This window comes from Xiphias gladius, chromosome 8 (assembly GCF_016859285.1).
Source record: "Xiphias gladius isolate SHS-SW01 ecotype Sanya breed wild chromosome 8, ASM1685928v1, whole genome shotgun sequence".
NCBI lineage: Eukaryota > Metazoa > Chordata > Actinopteri > Istiophoriformes > Xiphiidae > Xiphias > Xiphias gladius.
The window spans coordinates 17,363,850-17,373,381 of record NC_053407.1 but is presented as its reverse complement, the minus strand read 5'-3'; the positions used below and the strand labels follow the sequence as shown (position 1 = coordinate 17,373,381).

General features: G+C 40.8%; 2 protein-coding genes across 2 annotated transcripts; one reads left to right on the top strand and one right to left on the bottom strand.

Annotated features, from left to right (window-relative positions):
* Window positions 1-687: 687 nt before the first annotated feature.
* ch25hl1.2 (cholesterol 25-hydroxylase like 1, tandem duplicate 2) lies at window positions 688-1,579 on the bottom strand. Its single transcript, XM_040132253.1, is given in 2 exon segments — window positions 688-774; window positions 776-1,579. Coding segments are annotated over 2 exon segments (891 nt in total).
* Window positions 1,580-4,641: 3,062 nt separating this feature from the next.
* si:dkey-24l11.2 (uncharacterized protein LOC100034462 homolog) lies at window positions 4,642-9,292 on the top strand. The gene is made up of 12 exons (XM_040131963.1): window positions 4,642-4,879; window positions 5,386-6,004; window positions 6,478-6,537; window positions 6,627-6,679; window positions 6,752-6,896; window positions 7,040-7,428; window positions 7,552-7,780; window positions 7,927-8,041; window positions 8,281-8,392; window positions 8,483-8,594; window positions 8,848-8,960; window positions 9,113-9,292. Exons 2-12 carry the CDS (start codon window positions 5,399-5,401, stop codon window positions 9,180-9,182), a joined length of 2,004 nt encoding a protein of 667 aa, XP_039987897.1. The 5' UTR covers window positions 4,642-4,879; window positions 5,386-5,398; the 3' UTR covers window positions 9,183-9,292.
* Window positions 9,293-9,532: the final 240 nt, after the last annotated feature.

Genomic DNA, 9,532 nt, shown 5'->3' with positions numbered 1-9,532 from the left:
TTCTTCTCCCTCATACATAAAACATTTTATATTTAGAGTATCAGTACCAGTCTGGGATTACTGATCAGGTTACATGACCTCAAAAATACAAGAGGCACACTGGTGTCAAAATAGAAATCCAGATTTAAGGTCATTTATTGTTAAACTAACAGAGTTAAAACCCACAATTCCCGAGTCAGTGGTCACTGTAATCAAATTATTTTTTTTCTCTGGGCTTGAAAAACAGTGAAATAAAATTAAATTAAATTGAAATTAGATTACATGAAACATCAGACTGGTGGCTCAAAGGATGGATTATTTACATGAGGAAGAATGTGATGTAAATCAAGTCTAAAGCTCAGGATCGCTTTCAGAGTAAAGAAACCAGATACACTGGGAGACGGACGCATTTAGGTATTATTTAGATTGTGCGAAAAGTTCAAATGATACTTTTTTTGAGATCTGATTAACAGATTTGCTCATTATCGTAAAAGCTGCAGGAAACTCTCACACATCTTATTTTGACTATGTTGTTTTTCAAATACGATAAAGTAGCATGCCTCCATTTGTTTGTGAGGGAAAATGTAGATTTCTCTTCGACGCCCCCCTCTTCACATTATAATGTGCAGATAATTTGGAAGAACAAACACAGAAATATTAAAAATACAGGTCTCTATCTATAGCTTCTACCAAAAGTGTAACAGCCCTCTATTTTATAGGGGTAGAGAAGCCCAAATCAGCATGTGTCCCAAATATATTGTCCCAGTGGCTGAAGTGTGGTGCAAAGTTGGTGTTGGGTTTTCTGATGGTGCACATCATGCTTGCTGGGCCCTCCATAGATGCCAAACGGTATCAAACGTGATGTGGACCAGGGGAAATCATAGCCACAGTGATCCTCTATAGAGACATAGACATGCAACACCATGAAGGCCCATGTGGTGAGAAGATGGCATCGCAGGATCACAGGATTCAGGGTGGTCCAAAAGCCAACTGTGACCAGCTCCCAGCCGCCGAGACACTGAGTGGCAAGAGCAAAGGGAGATGAGTAATTATGATGGATGGCATGGAAAGTGGCATACAGCCAGCGGATCCTGGGATGGAGCAGGTGCCAGATGAAGTACTGGAAGTCAAAGAGCAGCAGGTTGGCTATCACTCCAGCTATCAGCTCCAGCAGAGACGGAGCCTGGTCCGGCAGGTCCACAGGTGGCCTCCATGCCCACTGGGCCAGTGATGCTGGGAGCACAAGGAACACATGGTTGTGCAAGGTGACACCTGCACAGTTAAGCAGTGTAGAGGCTGTAGGCCGTCGGCTAGGTTGGATCTTGAAATGCTGGACCCATGCCCACCTGCCCCCCATGATGTCACAAGCAAGGAAGGGAAGGCACAAGACAAAGTAGGAAGACACAGTCAGAACAACAGGGAAGAGTGGAGATCTCAAGTAGTCTCTGTAGCTGAGCCTCAGGCTGTCCCACAGAGGCTGCAGCAAAGAGTTGTTTCCTAGGCATCTTATCCAAAGATCTATACTGGTATCTGTAAGATCCAGCCTGAAGTAAAAAACACAAGGTGAATATCGAACACCTAATGTCTGAGGACTGTACATGTTCTAGCCAGAAACAGTGACTATGGTAAAGACTTCACCCATGAGTGTCTGCTTGTGCTTTGCTCACTGTGTGGTATCAGGTGAAAGCTGGGTGAAACAAATTATTCATACACCCTCGGTAACTGGTAACATATAGCTCTCCACGATAACTTCTCAAGTATGAGAAATGATTTGAAAATCCTATTTTGCTCAACCTTTCTATTAGAGCTATATCTCTGATCAAGTGACTTTATTTGCCATTTTACACAGATACAAGCCTACTGAAATTTTTGTATAGTTCACTCTGTCATTTAAAGACAGAAAGACCCACAAAGAACAAGGTGCTAAAAGGAAGACAGGAATATTTTTAAAACGGGAGACACAAACAGCATACAAGTCACACTTTCAATAAAAACATAACATAGCAATATAAATATAATATAAATATTATATACCAATATAATATAAATAATAATACATCGTATACCCTATACATGTCAGGAGTAATCAAGTGATATACTCAGTTTTTACATGTATAAAGTGAATCTTGAATTTATGAGAAAGTACAACAGCTTTGATTATTCATCATTCTGATGTTTGAAACTTCCACTTGAACAGCTCAACAGGCCCGCTGCTGCAGCAGGCCTACTGTATGTTTACTGTGAAAAAGAGGAAGGAAGTGTTGAGACAAATATCTCACCAGGAGGTCCATTTAGCAGCTGCTCTTGAATTTTTTCAATCAGGTCACATGACCTTCATCAGCAGTTGGAGTTTGCCCTGTTGTCGTGGACTTCAAATTCACAGTTTTTCTTAACACTTAAAAGATTATACATTAAATTCATGAGAAAAGATTAGTTGATTAAATTATTATATCGGGATTTACAGTGTACTAAGCGGACTTTGTGGCACAATTGTTTTCTCAGTCCAAGAATGAACTTTGAATCTTTTCAGCCAACATGGATGACACGTCTCTTAAGCTTGCAAAAAAAAAAAAGGCAATCTACCAGTCCGTTACAGCGGGGCAAACTCCATCTACTAATAAAGATCTTGTGATATGCTGACATTGGGGTCAAGAATAAATTGTGAACCTCCCAGACTATAGAGGGTGACAAAACAAAATTCCATCTAGTGTACAACCGAGGACCTTTCGCCTTTCGACAGCCTGTAACTAAAATCTCCATAAGCGCTACACATAAATTCATATGAAACAATAAATCAGAAAACACACTCATTTGATTTCAAACTTCCACCTCACATTTTATTTACATTCTTGAGTTTTGATGTTCCTACATAATCAGCAAAGCAAATTCTAAAAAATACCTACAGTAGACTGTTGAGAAAAAGACAAACAAAACAGCTATAGGACAAAATCTATCTTGTGTCCACTATAACTACTCAATATATCCCACATACTAAAGGGGATTACAAGGTTTGATTCTTAAAAGAAGGATCAGCTAAGCCAAAGCCACTTAAGTTTCATGGTTTACACCCAAAAACCTGCTGTGTCATTTGGGCCGTGGTGTCTACTATTTCTTGACAGAATACTGCTGGTGAAAGTAGATGTTTTAACCAAAACTGAACTGTAATTGTAGTGGTTTAAGCAGAATAGTCGAAATGGAAATTGGAGTGCTTTGCTGACATCTAGAGCTGGGATATATAATTTGACTTTTACTTTCTTCTCCCTCATACATAAAACATTTTATATTTAGAGTATCAGTACCAGTCTGGGATTAATGATCAGGTTACATGACCTCAAAAATACAAGAGGCACACTGGTGTCAAAATAGAAATCCAGATTTAAGGTCATTTATTGTTAAACTAACAGAGTTAAAACCCACAATTCCCGAGTCAGTGGTCACTGTAATCAAATTATTTTTTTTCTCTGTGCTTGAAAAAACAGTGAAATAAAAATTAAAATTAAATTGAAATTAGATTACATGAAACATCACACTGGTGGCTCAAAGGATGGATTATTTACATGAGGAAGAATGTGATGTAAATCAAGTCTAAAGCTCAGGATCGCTTTCAGAGTAAAGAAACCAGATACACTGGGAGACGGACGCATTTAGGTATTATTTAGATTGTGCGAAAAGTTCAAATGATACTTTTTTTGAGATCTGATTAACAGATTTGCTCATTATCGTAAAAGCTGCAGGAAACTCTCACACATCTTATTTTGACTATGTTGTTTTTCAAATACGATACAGTAGCATGCCTCCATTTGTTTGTGAGGGAAAATGTAGATTTCTCTTCAACGCCCCCCTCTTCACATTATAATGTGCAGATAATTTGGAAGAACAAACACAGAAATATTAAAAATACAGGTCTCTATCTATAGCTTCTACCAAAAGTGTAACAGCCCTCTATTTTATAGGGGTAGAGAAGCCCAAATCAGCATGTGTCCCAAATATTTTGTTCCGGTGGCTAAAATGTGGTGCAAAGTTGGTGTTGGGCTTTTTGATGGTGCACATCATGCTTGCTGGGCCCTCCATAGATGCCAAACGGTATCAGACGTGATGTGGACCAGGGGAAATCATAGCCACAGTGATCCTCTATAGAGACATAGACATGCAAGACACGCAGTATGTTTACTTTGAAAAAGAGGAAGGAAATGTTGAGACAAATATCTCACCAGGAGGTCCATTTAGCAGCTGCTCTTGAATTTTTTCAATCAGGTCACATGACCTTCATCAGCAGTTGGAGTTTGCCCTGTTGTCGTGGACTTCAAATTCACAGTTTTTCTTAACACTTAAAAGATTATACATTAAATTCATGAGAAAAGATTAGTTGATTAAATTATTATATCGGGATTTACAGTGTACTAAGCGGACTTTGTGGCACAATTGTTTTCTCAGTCCAAGAATGAACTTTGAATCTTTTCAGCCAACATGGATGACACGTCTCTTAAGCTTGCAAAAAAAAAAAAAAGGCAATCTACCAGTCCGTTACAGCGGGGCAAACTCCATCTACTAATAAAGATCTTGTGATATGCTGACATTGGGGTCAAGAATAAATTGTGAACCTCCCAGACTATAGAGGGCGACAAAACAAAATTCTATCCAGTGTACAACCGAGGACCTTTCGCCTTTCGACAACCTGTAACTAAAATCTCCATAACCGCTACACGTGACACTCTGGTTTGGTGTGGACCCTTTTGCCACCCTTACCGATTCGGAACTTCTCGTAGCACGTAATGACGCAAAACTATTAAGCTGTTTGGTTACGCGCACCAACACGTTGTAACACCTAACGGTGGAGTCACTTGGCAGGTCGCAGGTCACACGGAATAAAACTTTGCGCGGACCCTTGCGTATATTTCAGGTAAAGACATCTTTCAACTGTCAGTCCTTTGATTTGAATTAAGGGACAACAGTAGGAAGTTCTCGACAACTGTACGTAAAGTTTAGCTAGCTAAGTGGACAGCTAACGTGGGTCCCTTCTTATGTTATAATACTACTAGGCCGTTTAACATTGTAGTAGATGCTGATACTTTGCCCTGGCCATAAAGCTACACTATACAGCCAAAGATATGTGGACACCGCTGTATACATACCTCAGTCTCAGATTTTGCTTTTTTTTTTTTCTTGTGAAATACTGGATACTTTCTCTTCCTCGGGCCTCTACAGATTATTTATATTAAACGATCAGAGAAGGAAAATAACCAAGCCAAAATTTGTGGAGAACCACTCTTTTACACAATAATGTTCTTCCAACTGTGTGGCAGCATTTTGGGGAAGGTCCTTGCCTATTTCAACATGACAATGCTCCTTAGTGTTTAAGACGTAGGTGCATCTCAATAATCTGTGTAACTGTATTTATTCATTCAGGTGTTTAAAAACAATGGAGAATGGTGAGGAAGGGAGAACAGGTGAATCAGAGCCAGTTCGTCATACACAGCAACTGTGCCGCTTCTTCTCTCAAGGGAGACACTGCAGTTTTGGGAAGAGATGTAAATTTCTACATGTAAGAGATGACACCAGTGCTCAAGTGATGAAAACAGTCAGGACACCCAGCCAGTCAAATGCCACACGTCCAAACTCAGAGGATCCTGGAGGAAATGTAGGGCAAGGGCCTCTTCCTGCTAATAACTCTAGGGCTGGCCCTTCAGCTGGGCGCCGCCCATGTCGCTACTTTATCTCAGGCCACTGCACCATGGAGGACAGGTGTCGCTTCTGGCATCCACCTCAGCTCCCCCCGGTGGATGAGCTGCCTGTTTCTGGCAGTCAGACAAGACCCGCTCAGAGAATGCCACCAGTATCCCGCCCCAGCATCCTCCAGGACGTCAGGCTGTGTGATCTGACAGAGGATGTCGCCAAGCAGCTACGAGACACCGAAATCAAACAGTTGAAGAAGCGTTTTCCCAAAGACCAGCTTATTGTTCAGGAACGCAGTGATGGCAAAGTTACTTATTACAGGGTGACTGTAGAGGCCACTGATCCAGACTGGGTAAACATTTTCTTCTACTTTCTATCTCTACTCCTCCCCCACGAGTTTAGGGAAAAATCCACCTACGTATTACTTCTGTAATACAAAGTGAAAATGTATTGCTGTTGTTTAGAGACAAACACGGAACCCTCTCCACAAATTAATAAAGTATTCAAATATTCCTACAATATTAAGACAGCATCCATGGCGTAATTGTTAATTAGCACAGGAAAACGCAGGATTTGTATCAAGCTGCACCACTGAGATTGAATTAAGCTTATTTTTTATTAGGGAACAGGGGTAAAGCAGTGATTAAAACTTGGCAATGTTGGTGCACTTGATAGCAAGGAATTGGAAAGTTATATTTGGTATTCCACTATTCACACTTGGTGATTCTAAGACACTGACCTCAATATATAGGATAAAACATAAGCCCTTTGATTGAATACAGTTTTACATGGAAATATACTGACCCCCTATATTCTAACTCATAGCCTTTTGATCTGAAAGAAACTGACATCATGGTGAGCTTCCCAGACAACTACCCACAGGAGGTAAAAACTACCACTAAGTGTTCTTCAATATATTTAAGTAATAGACATAAACAAAACAGTTCCTCACAACCTTTATACATTTTCCTTAGATATTCACTTTGGATATACCATTGGATCAGGATCTGCCACCAGTAATGGCAAGGTAAAATCATTTTCAATTTATTTTAATATTTAATATTTTGCAGTCATTTTTATAATGTCTCTGCCAGTGCAGACATGTACAACAGGCATCTTTGGAGTGGCTTCAGGCCAAGCATGCAACCAATCAGCTTCTGGGAAAGGCAGAGCTGCTCTTTCGGCCTTTTCTTCGCTGGCTAGATCGCAGTTTGGAGAGACTGTTCACTGAAGGAGCCAGGCAGGTTAGACTACAACCTGCTTGAACAGCAGATGATTGTGAATATGTCCTCCCTTTGAATTTACTGACCTGTAAATAACTGCCTTTATAACCTGCCTATTTTGCTTAGTGCTAATTATAACACATTCATTTGGATTTGTTTTGCAGTTGAAAAAAGACGTTGACTTAGAGAAGGCTGGACTGCAGTTTATACCATACCACGAGCTGCAGACAACAGTGTGTGAAAAATCAGAAAATGATCACTCATCTCACCGTGCCTCTGACTCCACTGCTGCTGCAGATTCAGATGAGGATGCCAGCAATGACGGAAAACTGGAAAAGACAGAAGGCGAGAGGTCAGTGGAGGGAAGAACGCCTTTGCATCCAGGCTGTGATGATGAGCAGCAGCAGCAAGAGGACGCTTGTCATCTGGTGGAGAACATTAAGATCAGTGATCCCCGCAGAGGCACTGAGGTGAAGGTGCTGGGACTGAGGCTGGGAGAGAACACAGCCACCGTAGTCGCCCAACAGATTACAGTTTGTCTTCAGTGTAATAGGTAAAGAAAAACAACAAAAATTCGATAACCACAACAAAAACTTAATTTTTTTTTTTTTTTTTTAAGAGTACGATCTGATCCTCAGTTGTAAACCTGACTCTGCTGTATGTGCCCTGTCTGCAGGTGTAAGGTAACTGCAGACCTGACACTCACTGGAAGGACAGCCTGCACAGCTCAGTGTGATAAGTGCAATACAAGCATCAATGCTGCATTCAGGCCCTGCATGCTGCACCATTACAGTGATGTCCTGGGATACCTGGACCTTCACAACGCTGCACCTGCTGACCTCGTGCTTCAGGACTGTGAACTTATTGTGGGCTGCCTCAGCTGCTCCCAGGAGTGCCTTGTGCAGGTAATTAGACATGTTCTCCTTATTGCTGCAAGTTTTTTGTGTGAATATCAACATTGTGAAACGACACCAAAAATAAGTGAAATATGTCTTTATGAGCTCTGACTGTCTCTGAAATAATTTTTTTTTTTTTTTTCTTTTTTCATCAGAACCTTGCCTATGGACAAACAAAGGAGTTTAATTGTGAACACTGCCACAGCAAACTCAGTATCCTGGCTGAGAGCACAAGATTCCAGTATATTCAGCCACGCGCCCACAAAACAGGTCAAAGCACACCTACATTTTCTGTCACAGGGATCAGCAAAGGTTTAAGATCATGCAGCAACAAAGTGGCACGGCTGGCTCCTTGTCCATTGTTACCTCACATTGTTAAAAAGCTACGCAATGCAAGAAAACCTTCTAAATATGAGTGTTATACATATACAGACTTAAATATGTTTACTGTACTTAAACAGACCTCAAAGATTAATATAATTTGATTTTTTTTCTCTCCGTTTGTGCAGTTTCAAGTGCCGTTAATTATAAGACGATTAGAGACCCTGCTGTCCAAAAGGGGAAGCCACTGCCGGAAAAGGGAACATGCAAACATTACAAACAAAGCCATCGCTGGCTAAGGTATCATCCGTGCATCCTATCTCATTTCACATGTCTGATATGTGGGCTTTGAGGAAAAAATTGGCGAAAGCTTTGTACCCACGTTGTTAGGTTTCCCTGCTGTGGCCGGGCTTACCCCTGTGATGTGTGCCACGATGAGGACCAGGATCACCCCATGGAACTCGCCACCAGGATGATCTGTGGCTACTGTGCCAAAGAACAGGTGAGCTATAGACATGACATGGCAGGTAGGCAGGAAACCTTAAACTGTTTATTAAAGAAGGCAGAAACGATATCAGGCAAAAAGCAGAGAGGAAGAGTTAGAGAGCTGTCTTGATTGGCTCACTTAATTAATTCATTAAAAAATCCACAATTTGGTTCCAGCTGGAAGCATGAATGCATAAGGCCGATATCAGGCTTTCACTCTGAGTGGGAACATTTTTTGAATGTAATCCCTACCATGTGTGTCGTTGCAGCCCTACGGCAATAGAAAGCCTTGCCTCAGCTGTGGGAGCATGATGACGAGAGGCACAGGCACAAGACACTGGGAGGGAGGACTGGGATGCAGAAACAGAGTCAAAATGTGCAGGTACACCTACATAAAGACAAGAAGGTCCAGATTTTTCAAAGTGTATTGTTAACATTACCGAAAATGGTAGTAGAAGAAACATTTTATTCATCAAAGAAGACATTTCTTTCAGTTGTTAAAAGGTTAAGAATTTGTTTTTCTTTTCCCTTCAGAAACGATCGACAAAAATATGCCAACACCAACAAAACGGTTTCAAGGAAGGCAGCCAGTGAAAAGAAGTAGCTGGTGAAGAAAAGCATTATTGCATTAGTTTGTGAACAGATATTATGACACATGAACCATGGTTTCAATGAAATTGTCTATTTCCCCAATAAATCATGTTGTTATGATAATTCAGTGTGAGTGTGAAAGTGTTAATATTCCGATCTGACATTTAAAGTCTGAGGAATTATTGTGGATCGAGTTGGAGTCTTGAAGTCATTTTTTCAGAACCCTGTTGAGAAAGGAATTCATGCAGGTCATTTGATCAGATGGCCCAGTGTATTAAAAGATAAGCTGGTCAATTCATGTAGTCCTGCGTTCTGATCTAACTGTCCCGGTTATTCCGCTTACAGTAGGAGAATGGACAGTAC